The following is a 14,319-nucleotide window of genomic DNA, read 5'->3' on the forward strand; positions in this document are numbered from 1 at the left end:
GAAAATTTAACTGTCTAAAATATGTACACAGAATGTGGGCTAAATAAGCTATATATTTTTATATTTAAATATCTTGTCCATTCCAATAATATTGGCACCTGTGATTTTATTATAAAAAGAGATTAATAATTTTTAACTCTATAAGAATTAATTCATAACAGCAGTTACAAATAGAATGTATTATCTTTCCCATGGCTTTCCATTATGACTGGATGTATCACGCTTGTTTGTTATACCTATCTATTTTAATGACTCAGAGCATTTCATTTCTAAACCCATGAAATTAACAGCAGCCTGAAAAAGAGTATATATCTTCATTTCTTCTTACTTATACTATTAGTATTAATACTAACTTATAGTATTGATAGTGTTAATCATGACTGGATTCAGAGACTACCACTCATTTATTTAATTTAGTTATCAAAATTCAAGCTTGCTTGAATGTGGTTGCTTTCAAATAAATTAATGTTTTCCCAAATCACTGTAATTTTGCATTTAACTAAAATAATTGGCTTTTAACATTTGAATGAAAAATGTATGTTTTTAACCTGAACAGTATTAGCACCAATATTTTTAACAGTCATGCCACTTTGATGTTAATGTTACAACTGCTATTTTTATATTGGAAATTTCTTTATAGAACTTACAGAGTTTGTGGCCAATGAAGGCTTAGGAATGGACCTGATGGCAAAGATGAAGGAGATAGAGAGTCAAGTGAGTTCACAATACAACTTTGGGAAAGACTGCACTTAGGGTGGACATGGAGTAGAATCCTTGATCCCCTACCTCATCTCCTGCAGCTCTCTCTTGCTTCCTCTGCCCTGATACTCTGGCTTTCTTGCCATTCCTTGAATATCCTAAATACACCCCTACCTCAATGCCTTTATGTTTTCTATTCTTTTTTCCTAGAATGCTTTTCCTCTGAAAACTTAATGTTCCCCCTTCCAGATTTAGTCTTTTCTCCTTAGCACTTATAACTGTTTTTTGTTTTGTTGTTTTGTTTTGTTTTTTGTTTGTTTGTTTACTTGTATAGTATTTTACTTTTGAACTCCATGAGGGCAAATATCTTTGCCTATTTTGTTCACTGCTATATTTCCTAACACTTAGAATAGTGTCTGGCACATGATAGGTTATAAATAAATTTTGTCACATAAACTGAGATAAAGTAGGTTGAAAACATTCACAATATTATTCTGTTCATGCATACCTTGCAACATTTGTATATTTTATTCCAGCATATCTAAGTGGTATGTTAATATATCTTTTCCACTTTATATTCCCAGAATAGTACTGGTACTCCAAATACTTGTTGAATTATGTAATGATTTTTATGTGATCACAATTGTCTAGGTAAATAGAAAGCAAAGGCTTTGGTCCTCAATCCCAAGAGAAGTAGTAAAAGAGAATGATCTCAAATTTCCATACCTTAAACCCAAGCCTCATTACCTGGCATAGTTTCCAGGCTTCTTATCTAAATCTCCCAGCCCATGTCTTATCCTCTCCAGGTGAATAGCATCTTTTCCTTATCACTTAGGAGCTGTCTAATAGCCAGATCTACTTTTCTGGATACAAACTTCTCAAAACCTTTAGGTTCTCCCACACATTTCTTGAATATAGTCAGACAGTTGCCTCTTATTGAAGTTAAGTCATAGAAGAGTCAAGGAAAGTGGTAAAGGAAATTCTGTAGCTTGTTCCAAATAGAACTGAATGCTAAGGTGATTGATCAGTGGCATAAGATAGCATGAGGGTCCCGAAATAGAATGTGTAGTGAAAGGGAGAGTACACAGGGAGGACTGGGTGGTGATCAACGGTGATGCAATGATTTGTTGGATGGTGATTGCAGGTTAGAAGGTAGCTGTTTAGAGTTGGAATGAATATAAAGCACAGAAGTTCCAATACTTCAGTTTATTCATTTGGCCAATATTCCATTTACTGTGTCAGGCACTGAGTTGCCCCCTGGGAATACAGTGATGATACAAATAGGCCTGAGCTCATGAAAATCACATTTTAGTAGGGAAGACAGATAAGCAAATAATTGCACATATAAAGATGGATTTTCAACAATACCATGCTATTTGTGGGAGGTGTATAGCATTACAGGGTTATTGGGTATCTGAGAAAGCTTCCCAGAGGAGGAAAAAATTGAAAGGGGATGTTGAGAAGCATGTGTGCTTGGGACAAGCCCTTGTTCTTGATGGTAGCTGAAATTTTTCTGAGAAGGAAGAGCAGGACAGGTAAATGTAGAGGGGAGCTCACAGCTCATCTAATATTCCTAATCTCAATCAGCTCAAGATCATACTATAAATAGTTACCCATTTTTTGTCTAGTATTGTGCAAATACAGATGAGAGTGACTGTTTTAGATGCATATAATGGACTAGATGAATTGCAAAGTTGGATTAGTTTAGGACAAGTAACTTAATTAGCTAAAAATAAATTTTCTTTTCTGGTCTTGGGCTGATACTATCACTCAAAAATTGTGGCAATTAAATAAGAAAGGTTGTATAAAGTTCTTAACACTGTTTGGTGTGTACCAAGTGCCAGGGAAGTATTAAAGATATATTTTTGTGGTTATTGTTTTTTCTTGGAGGGGATAAGAAGTAGAAGAATGTTAAAGAGACAGATTACTTAATTTGTTGTTTAAGGCCCTCTCTTACTTTAAAATTCTTGACTGTAGAAATCAGATGGTAGAGGGGTAGGGAGTAGGAAAGATTTAAATCAATTAGGAATTAGCATATAATGGATGTAGGCTCTGTCTTTCACTGCAGATGTTATTAAAATTTTGGCAAAAAGAGAATTAAGCAAATCCTGCTTCTTAATAACCTATGCATTTGAATTTGGGCCTCCAAAATATCAGATTTTACAAACCTTTCAAAATGCTTTTGAGTTGATGATTGAAGTTAGCCCAGAATTATCCTGCAAAGTTGTAAAAAAATGCATTTAGCAGTTTTAATGGTGGATCCTAAATGTAGCATCTAATGACCCGAGATATTATAAATGGTGTTCACAAATCATTTATCTTAATATGTCGATTTTCTCACGTTTTAATTTAACAAAAAAATCCAAGTTCATGGATACAAAGGAAATATAGGTGTAAAAACACAAAGCAGAGATCAATTGTGAAAATTATTCATACTACAATGATTTGCTTATACATTTATTTACACAATAAATATTTGTAGAGCATCTACTATGTATTGAATAATGTGCCAGGTGTTGATGATACAGCATCAAAAAAGAAAGACACTGCCCGCAGAGTGACCTGTTTAAGCCAAAATATAATCATGCTTCCCTCTTAAATCCTTCATGGTCTTCAATGGATCTTAATATAAAAATCCAAGCTGCTTACCATGTTAAGACAAGGTCCTTCAAGATTTGGTCCCTGTATGTGTCTCGAGATTGAATATTGAGCCCCTCTCTCCCTAATACTGACACGTGGTCACTCCAGCGAAGTAGCTGCTGATGGCACACTTTTTCTTACCTCTGGGACTTGGCTGGTGCTGACCCGTTACCATAAGGCTTCTTCATTCCATCTTACTCAGGAAATTTCTACTTATTTTTAGGGTTTCCATATATGATGAACAACAGCAACAACAAAAAGAATGAATGAGGCACTCCTTAACACTTGTTTAATGGCTTTTCTATTAGACTAATTTCCATGAAGCCCCTTTCAGCCCCGTTTATTTGATGTTTAGTGTTTTACAAAATAGACTGAATGTATCTATATGTGGCTACTAGCCATTTGTTTTTGTTTTGTGGTCATTATACTATTACTTCGTATGGTTAGGGATGATGAAAATGAAAGAATGTGTTGGGATAGGTGAAGGTGGGAGAAACACATGCAGCTAGTTTCTATGGGAAGGTAGGACTTTCTCTAGAAGGAACAGACAAATGAAAATCGTCTTTAAAACCTACCTGCAAGTAGGTTTTCCAACATAAGCATTCCATAGGTATAGGTTTCCCACCATAGGCATGAAGGTGAACTGTTGGTTAACTTCACCTTCAGTACTGGGGATAATAGATTTTCTCCTCCAAGGGAAGATTCAGTATAATAATCATAATTAGCATATAATACAACAGTATTGAGATGTGGATGGAAGTTGTGGAGTCTTGAGCTATTTTGTGAGGGGTTTCCCATTCCTTCAATCTAGCAGTGTTTAGTGAATACCCTGAATGACATTAAGAGGGGGTTGTGGTTGGTGGTGAGAGTGGATATATCTACATGTGTGTTATACTCATTCATCTACACAGTAGCTTTAATGTTTTTTAGATAGCCTTTCATGGAGCTTTAGGAAGCTTAATAGAAGAATTTGATAGAAACATAAGTGGATATAAAAATAAAGGCACTATCAATTTGCAATTTGAGGATGGAGACCTGGCTGAAAATTTATCTTTGCTTGACTAATATCTCTATCAATACAGTATAATTGCACAATATAATAAGGTTTCCATGTAAATGCTGATGAGAACAAAATTTAAGAACACCCCCTTAAATGCTAAAAATAGTTAGATAGTTATATATCTTTCACATGTGATTTTCATTTGTTGTTTCATAATATTTTTAACATAGGTTAATTGGCTTGATTATAGTAACCATTTCACCTTGTATATCAAAAGATTGTGTTTATACCATAAATATGTGCAATAAAATAACAAAATGAATTTTTAAAATGTGTGACATTGACTAGCAAAAGTCAACTCTATACTTCTTTTCATTATTTCAGAAGGCTGCTATTTTTATTACATTTGTTTCATTTATCATGTTCTTTAATCATGTTGAAATAGGAATAAATGTACAAATGAATTCGATATAAATACAACCTGGTTATTTAATTTTTAATTCACTATTACTCTATATTCTAGAAATACAGTGATTAAGGTTTCTAAACACACTGTTACAATTATGGAGTTGTTAATTAAAATTATGGCAATTATCAGTGATTTGGAACTTAATTACTTTGGTGGTTATAGCAGATATAATTTTTCTTGGAAATGGCACATACTTGAAATCAAGATATATCATGTTAGCTGCATTGACTCAAAATATATCTAATTATTAGTAAAGTTCTACACACCATTTTGGCTTTTTGACTTCTAGACCTTAGACATTAAAAATAATGAAATAAATTAGTATGTAAATAAGTGGAGTAAATGAGGCAGGAGTCAATAGCAGATTAATATATTACTTTTAATTTGAATTTTATTTTTATCAAAAAAGAAATCAGTTGTTTTTGTTTTACTGTTCCAATTGCTGTCAATATAAGTAGACATCCCTTCTGAAGCATACACAAAATTCTATAAAGAAATTTCCTTCAAAATGCTCTAAGATTATTCATGTTCAAATACAATGATCTCTAACTTCAGTCTTTAAAATTCAATAATTTATTCATTCATTCAGCAAATTTTACTGAATGTCTGTTAGTCTCCAAGGGATTGTGTTAATTGCCAACTATATTATTTTGGGATATGGACTAAGTTTCCATAATAAGGAGGTCTCACAATGCAGTGGCTCAAACAGTAGAAAAGTTTATCTCTCCTACGTAATAGGCTAGGGCAGGTAGGTGGGCTCTGCTCCATAGCATCATTCATGGATCCAGGCTAGTGAGAAGCCATCATTAACATGAGTCCAAAGTGACTCTAGTCATTGCCATTTCCAGCCAGTTACATGAAAACTGAAAGGAAATAGAGGATAAGCAAGTCATAAAAAATTAGTAACATCACTCTGCACATAGACGCTCAAAGGTAAACGAGACTAGAAAATGTAGTTTTGAGCTGATCAGTATCTCTTATGGAATAAGGGATGAATTGGTTATAGAGGGGAAAAACGAGAAGTCTTCTATAGCCCAATGCTGTGGTCATCCACATGTGAGTGAATATCTTTCTTTCTATTAAAAAAAAAGTACCTACTTTCTTCCCAACAAAGAAAATCTAAGTTTCATTCCAATTATTGCAACCAGTCCAAAATCCAGGACCTCTGGAAAATATGCAGATCTCGACATTAAGTATTGATGTAGTTCTTTACAATTTGGCAACCTGAAAATGATAGATTGTCTTTCTTATTCTCAACCTTCGTCCCCATACAAAACACTCAATATTAAGTGGTCAAAGGGGAACAGAATAACTGCAATAGAAGCTATCATGAGAAAAACAGAAGAAAACACATAAGACTCAGTGAGCAATAACAGTTGCAAAATCCTGCCAAGAGGTAAAGACACCTAGAAACAGCAGTGAAATGTTTTGTTTTGTTTTTTGAGAGCTGGCAACCTCAGTTCTCCTTTCGGGGAGTCAAGTCAGATATCCTGGAAGGATTTTCTTTATCCCAGTGGATAAATGAACTTATCCATGGCCGTATCTTAATCCAGTAGAGTATGCCCTCCTTGGGAACTTCACAATTTTTGCAGCATGCTTTCTTCTGGTGTATGTTTGGAAGCCTGAGGATTGTTCTAGGGATCATATATGGTAGCAAAGTCCAACGGGAAGATGTGAGGACATCTTTGAGCAACATATATTATCTCTTGCTATTGAAATAGAGAAGCAACTAACTTCACTGTACCCTGTTAAGCCTCAAAGTTTTGAACCTTCTATCAATTTAAATTATAGAACTAACACATAAATCAGAAAACGATAGCCTCTCTTAGTAAAGTTCTATTCACTTTTATATCATCTTATAAAATGACCATTCTTATTTGAACTCTTATAATTTGTAAACCTTTCCAAAAAGTAACAAGGATCACCAATAGTTGGGCTTTGTTCAACATTTTTCTCTAGCAATGTGCATCCAGGTCCATAGCCTGCTTTCCAAGTTGTCACTGGCAATGGTATAACAAGGGCCATAAGTTTCCCACCCTAAAGTGTTTTTTCTTTGCACCCTCCACCCTCCTACTAAGCTAATGCTCTATAGTTTGAGATTTAAATGGTAATTCCACATTTCTACATAGTTATTTCTATGTTCATCCACTCTATTGTAACAGAGGCTCAAAATTCAGTGACTCAAATAATATTTTTAAAATGTATTTTTCTCTTAACAATCCCCGAGGCAAGCAGTAGTGTAAAGACTGCTCCATGTGATCTTTTAGAGGCAGAGGTATCTCCCGTGTTGCAACTCATGACTTCTTAAAGCATTGTCTTTATTTGCATTGTAGATACTAGATCATCACTTTGAATGCCTTCTACCAACTGAGAAGGTAAAGGTGCACAAGCCCAGGATGAGGAGATTATTCTTAAATGGGAAAGGATGTTGATTTCCACTCCCATCTCTGCACACGTCCCATGTGTCCTAACTTAGTCATGAGGGCACATCTAGCTGAAAGGTTGTATTCACTATTAGTGCAGCCATTTGTCCAAGTAAACATTTATCTGTGGAAGAAATGAGAAGTTATATTTTAATAATCTAAGGTATAGACTGTGGCAGAGTCCATTTTGATTATTATACGTCATTTTCCATTATCTTCCATTATTTTACAAATATCTTGTATGTTCTGTTCTCCCTTGTTTAGAGTTCTGAAAGTTCAAATTCCCTCTTGCTGTGTATGTATCACTTATGATAGACAATAACTGTGCTTCCTTATATTCTCTCCCACTGCTGCTCTTTTTCTCTCTCTTATCTTAACAATTAAAATAAAAACTGAGAAACATATTAATGCCACGCAATGCTGTTATAGTGCTACTGGTCTTCACACAGCACACTTTGGGGAACATGATCAGGGGCTTACTCGCAGAAAATGTATTGATGATGACAAGGGAAGGAGAAGCTTCCCTCAATGCCAGCATTTTCCTCTATGTTGTTATAAGTGGGACTGCTGGTTGTTAAATCATTTTCTTATGAAGTTCACCTCTTAATCGTTTAAGGAATCAATTTAACAATTCTCAGGAATTTGCTATACCTATATGAGGACTCTGAGTTGGGTTACATCATTTCTATCATGTCAAGTAAGTGAAAGAAGAGATACGCATCCAGATTCCACGCAATGCCATTAGCCTTCTACAATCTCCAGTCATTAGAAGGATGTAGAGAACACATTAGCATAATTTTTTAGACAGTTTGAATGTAAACATGTTGGGCAGTGAGGGCTGAGCTAGGCAATCATTTTTTCAGATTCTTTACACTTATATTGAAGTTCATGCATTATAAATTGCCTCCAAGGAAGATAAGGTTGACCAAAGTTTTCTCTGCCCCTCTTTTTATCTCTGATATATAGACTTTGCTTTTCTTTTTTTTTTCTCTTTCTTTACTATCAATAAAATCAAAAATACTTAAAATAATGAGACCTATGGAATTGCTTTGCAGGATAATAATAACCACATTCAGAGAACATCTAATTTTAGGCCCTTCTGTCGTTCCTTCCATCCTAACCCTTTGACATCTATCCCCTACCCTCAGCCCTTACACAATTAGGTTTTTGATATTCACCCATTGTCTTGATACACTTTTATATACTTAAAATGAATTACTAACCTTGACATAACTTATAAATTAAGATTTATATAGGGGGACAATGATTGATAGCTAACTTTAAACCAAGAAGTGTATTTGAAGGAAAATATAATGTATCATGAATATTTATAGATCCCTCAGTAAGACTAAAAATATATGAATTAGCCCAATAATTAAATTAAATTAATTTTCACTTTTACATGTTATTCTTTTTAAATTGTGACATGGTTTTATTAGGCTACTCAATTAAATGGTGTCTGGGCTTCCTATGAGCAATTTATTCTATTGTCCTATAAATATTCATTGAGCAGCTGTTATGTGCAAACCATTGTTCTAGAAAATCTGCTTGGAACAACGAGAGCAAATGAATAAATGAGAGACCAATTTTCTATACCAAGAAGTTTATATTCTAGAAGTGGGGAATAGGCAATAAATAAATAAGCAAACAGGTATTTGTGTGTGTGTTTGTATAATATGTATGGTGGTGGTCAATGAATGCTAAGGTGACCAAAGCAAGGTAGGTGTGGGTGGGCCCTGGTCTAAATATATTGATCAGGGAAACCTCTCATAAGTGACATTTGAGTGAGCTCTGAAAGAATGAGGAAAGGGACAACTGGACATTTAGAGAAAGCATGTTTCAGGTAGGAGAAACAGCAAATGAAAAAGCCCTGAGATAGTAATGTGTTTGTAGTGTTCAGAGAACATCTAGGAGCCCATGTCCCCTGAGCAAGGTGAGTGAGCAAGGAGAAAGTGTTAGAGCATGAGGTCTGAGAAACTCTAGGGGGGGGCAACTGGTGTAGGCAAAATAAGAATTTTTTATTTTTCTCCTAAAGAATATGGGAAGCTATTTATGAATTTTTGAGTAGAGAGCTAATATAGTCTAACTTATTTCTATAAAAATGACTTTGACTACTACGTAGATAATAGCAACAGAGCAATCAGTGCATAGAAACCTCTTAGAAGGATAGCATTCTCATTTAAATGCGAGATAGTAATAACTTTAACTCAGTGATAGCTGTGGATATGTTTAGACATGTTCAGATTCCGGATATATTTTGCAATTCGAAGTGAATTTGCTACTAGATAGAGCATTAGGAACTAGATGAGACTGCCTAGGGAGTAAGTATGAGTAGAAAAGAGAAACATTTAACTGAGCCCTAGTGGTCTCCAAGAATAGGTGATTGGGAAAATGAGAAGGTAACCACAGGGAAGAATGAAGAAATGAAGTGCACTTGAAGACCCATGAAAGAGGAGATCTCAGAAGCAAGTGAAGTGTTTGCAGAATCACAAAATAATCAACCGTGTTAAATGGTGCTAAAGTAAAATGAACACTAAGTCTTGGCCATTGAATGTGAATATGTTAAGATCTTGTCAAGAGCTGTTTCAGTGGAGCAGTGGAATGGCAGCCTGATTGAGCGTCTTCAAATGCCTATGGAGAAGAGTCAGTGAAAAGAGTGAGTAGAGTCACTTCTTTTCAAGAAATGGGATAATTGCTGGAAGGAGTTATGTGGATGAGGGAGAGCTTTTTATGGATAAGAAACACATAAGACTTTGAAATGCTAGTAGGCATCATGCCTTAAAGGGGGAAGTGGATGCAGCAGGAAACAATGAGGACAATTGTAAAGGGGTAACAGAGTGGGTCGGAGAGAGAGTGTCCTTTGAGTAAGAAATGGAGGAAGAACACCGTTGACAGTTATTGAAACGTGGAGGCATCTAGTAAAATGTCGAGTGAAACAAAATAGCTTATATATTTGGGGAGTGCACAGACATGATGTGAAAGGGATAGAGGGGAGTATAAATATAGTTTAGTGTTTCAACGTGAAAAAAATGATGCATATTTCTTAAGATAACAGCATTAAAAGCCATACATGATTGACCAGATTGTCATCTTAGAGAGCACTGTTTCTTGGAAATAGGCCTTTTATAACTCTCTTCTTGACAGATTTTGAAGTGTTATACTTGTGTTTTAGGGGAAATTTGATTTATCAAATTGGAGGATAGAGATAAAGAAATACTGAGGTGGCATTACAAAACATCATAGCACTCCTTGTCAATAACCTGTGTTTTTCTTACTGAAGATTTATTTAGGATTGTGTTTTATGCCTTGAAGTTCCTGGAATATTACCTCAGCACACATTTTGCCTTCAAATTCCATATGAGTTTCTGGGTTGATTTTCCCGGTTACAGTAACATTGATTGCTGTCTAAATTTGTTGCAGTGTGCCTGAATACTATGACTACGGTCATGGAGTAAGTGAGGATGCCTATGACAGCTACGGTAAGACCTTTTCTTTACTAAAACTGTGAAATCGGAACATCCATCAGTCACTGACAACTCGAAAATTATTTCCATCTTTCTCCCCCTAGTTTTTCCAGAAGTTTAGACTAAATTGATTTATGTAATTCCAGAGTGAGATTTGACTTACACAGCTAGTACCAGAAAATTAGACAGATCAATTTTGATCAAAATTTTAAAAGCAATTAATCACAATCATAAATCATTTTCAACAGCAACAGTGATCATTCTAAATAGTGTCTTGTATGTTTAACTGTGTTCATTGTCTACTCATTGATTTGGCAACAATATTGTGTCTTTTCTGCTGTCAAAAGATCATCAGAGCAATACACATTTAAAATATTTACAAACTTTAAGGGCAGAAATTGTTATTATAAAATAACTCTCAGATTATTTTTCTAGCATGCATAGCCAAATAAGGCTTGGCTCATAAAAATTGATAGTCAATAAGGATGTCAGTCTATAAAACTAATTTATTTAAAAAATATATTCCTTAATTAAAATACCACTTAAAATTGATCATAATTATACTCAGTTAAGATCTATTGAATTCCTATGACATATCAATACAGTACATCATTTTTGAGACGTACTTTGTGATTCTTTAAAATACATATGTACCCGGGCACGGTGGCTCACGCCTGCAATCACAGCACTTTGGGAGTCCGAGGCAGGCAGATCACGAGATCAGGAGAGCAAGACCATCTTGGCCAACATGGTGAAACCTCGTCTCTACTAAAAATGCAAAACAAATTAGCTGGGCATTGTGGTGCATGCCTGTCATCCCAGCTACTCGGGAGACTGAGACAGGAAAATAGCTTGAACCAGGGAGTCGGAGGTTGCAGTGAGCCGAGATTGTGCCACTGCACTCCAGCCTGGCAACAGAGCGTGACTCAGTCTCAATAAATAAATAAATAAATAAATAATAAATAAATAAATAAATAGCATCACTAGCTCCCCACCTTAAAAAATGACACTCATATAAATATTTATAGTCTTGAATTTTTATTAAAATAATACCAAGGCTGCTTGGCATTGGTGCATGACTATAGTCCTAGCTACTCCAGAGACTGAGGCAGGAGGATTGCTTCAGCCCAAAAGTTTGAAGCTATAATTGTTCAATAATCATGCCTGCAAATAGCCACTGCACTCCAGTCTAGGCAACAGAGTGAGACCCTGTCTCTAACAAAAATAAATAAATTAAATAATACCATGTTCATTTTATTCCTCTCTATGGGGAAAAATAAAGGAGACAATGGTTGTTGCTATGTTTGGGGCTTCATATGATGCTGGGAAAGGCAAGTGCTGATGTCAAGAGAAAAGGAAGAAGAATATCTTCCTTAAAACCAGTCATAAACTAACACAAGGCCTAGCCCAGAAATAGGAGGAGAAAAATAAGCCACCACCACCAACCAATCATGGGATAATTAGTTACAGATATTTTGTATTTATTTCTTTAAAATAAATTGAAATACTATGACTACGGTCATGGAGTAAGTGAGGAGATAAAGTATCTTTATACCCATTTTTATGAGGAAACTGAACAACAAAGGTGAAGTCAATGTGAGAGTATGGCTGTGAAGCTCAGCTTCTGTTCTGATATTCTCATCAGTGGTTGAAATACTATTAATTGCTGCTACCACACATGAAGTACCTATTATGGCTCTGTACTAAGCATTTTATAATGAGGATTAGCAATTGCAGAAGTAATCCTTATAGACATTATACATCTATCTATTTGTATACTCTAATCCCCATTAGAATCCTCTAGAGAAGGATGGGAAACAGATAAGGCTTTGGGATGCATACTCATATTGTCATCTGCATTTTTCAGGTGAGAAACTAAGACTCAGAGCATCGAGTACCTTGCCTCAGTTCAACAATTTGCCAGTGACAGAACAAGAATGTGAATTCAAGTGTGTCTGATTATTTGGCAGTTTGTTTGTTTGTTGATTTTGTCAGGAGGCGGGAGCAGGGTTCAGTAGACTTGGTCAAAAGAACAGGATGTCGTACTTTAAACCTGAGTTTGTTTAAAGGAAAGTCGTTCAGCTTCCTTCCTAAATCCTAAATCTTCCTTCCTAAATTTGGATTTCTCAAAATGCTATCACTTGCTATTTCACTATTTTAAGGGGAAGGATATCTTTTATACTATTATTCAGGAAAAAAAGTAAATAATCCAAAATGAGCACCAGGCCCACTCCCAAATCCAAGTTTCTCTAACACTAATCAAATTAACCTAATCTTTTGCTGTTATATAGCTAGAACTCTTTTCCAAAACAAATTAACATAATTTCAGAAAGTATTTCACAGAAATATACGTGATGAACAAGTCTGCACAGTTCTGGCTCAGTTGGAAAGCTGCCATAAGAAGTACAGCTTTGGTTTTGTTCCTTATATAATTTCCACTCATTGGAAGGAAGGGATCAAAGGCATCAGATGGTGTTTGATAAAAACACTAGCATCCAAATCCTAGGCTGTCTCCAAAGCCGCAGCAGGGGACCAGCCAGGCTGAGGTGTAAGATTGCCTAGCATTTTAGAGATTCCACATCTGCCCTGCAGCACTCTTGGAGTTCAACACAGCAATACTTATATTTCTATTGTTCCAAGCACATTCTTGATCATATAGGAATCAGGCCACATGCCGTGTACAATTGGTTACTCAGGATGATCAATGAGTAAGACACAAACTGGGCCTTTCTTTAATTCATTGAAAATTTGCATATAGATATTGCTAGTCTCTGAGAATATGATGATATACAAGGTGGACATTGTCCTTCCTTGGTTTCTGATATTTAATGTTGAGAAACTTACACCTACAGATAAAAAACTGCTGGGAGGCCGAGACGGGCGGATCACGAGGTCAGGAGATCGAGACCATCCTGGCTAACACGGTGAAACCCCATCTCTACTAAAAACTACAAAAAACTAGCCGGGCGAGGTGGCGGCGCCTGTAGTCCCAGCTACTCGGGAGGCTGAGGCAGGAGAATGGCGTGAACCCGGGAGGCGGAGCTTGCAGTGAGCTGAGATCCGGCCACAGCACTCCAGCCTGGGTGACAGCGCCAGACTCCGTCTCAAAAAAAAAAAAAAAAAAAAAAAACTGCACCAGATTTTAAACCATTGTATGTAATAATTTTATACAAGATGAGAGAACATTACTCATTTAACAGATATTTACTTAATGGCTAACACATGTAAGCCATTGATCTCAATCTTGGAGATATTGTAGTGAACAATCTCTTGAAACTTACGTTCTGATGAGAAGGCATATTCTTATTTGTAAGTAGTCGTTTCTGGAAAAATCGAACTTTTACTTGCAAAATACAATCATTTTTTACACTTGATACATCAATTTGAGGAAAATCATGCTCATGAGCTTTACAGAATTACATGCACTGAGATAAATGGAAAGGATAAATTTGATGATATCTGGTGATAAGAGATGAGATTTCTATTTCTGAATTATTTACATTTTGAAATGTCAATACTATGTAATGCTATTGGAAAAAGTGTGTAAATACAAACTTGCTTCTCAAGCCTGTTAATGGAGATGCAAGGGCTATGGTCTGGAGGGCCAGGGCTCACCTCTATAAT

The 14,319-nt window shown here is 35.6% G+C and overlaps 1 protein-coding gene across 3 annotated transcripts in view; it reads left to right on the forward strand.

Moving 5' to 3' along the window:
* Window positions 1-14,319, forward strand: part of KHDRBS2 (KH RNA binding domain containing, signal transduction associated 2) — a 627,085-nt gene that overhangs the window by 598,732 nt on the left and 14,034 nt on the right. For 2 of the 3 annotated variants that reach the window (XM_030928982.1, XM_030928983.1), the window contains one exon: window positions 10,652-10,710. In XM_030928982.1, the coding sequence (XP_030784842.1) occupies window positions 10,652-10,710 (59 nt within the window). Of the gene's footprint in view, window positions 1-640; window positions 715-10,651; window positions 10,711-14,319 lie in introns of all 3 variants that reach the window. The other variant, XR_004056854.1, reaches the window with a different exon arrangement.

Source organism: Rhinopithecus roxellana, chromosome 4, assembly GCF_007565055.1.
Source record: "Rhinopithecus roxellana isolate Shanxi Qingling chromosome 4, ASM756505v1, whole genome shotgun sequence".
Taxonomy (NCBI): Eukaryota; Metazoa; Chordata; class Mammalia; order Primates; family Cercopithecidae; genus Rhinopithecus; species Rhinopithecus roxellana.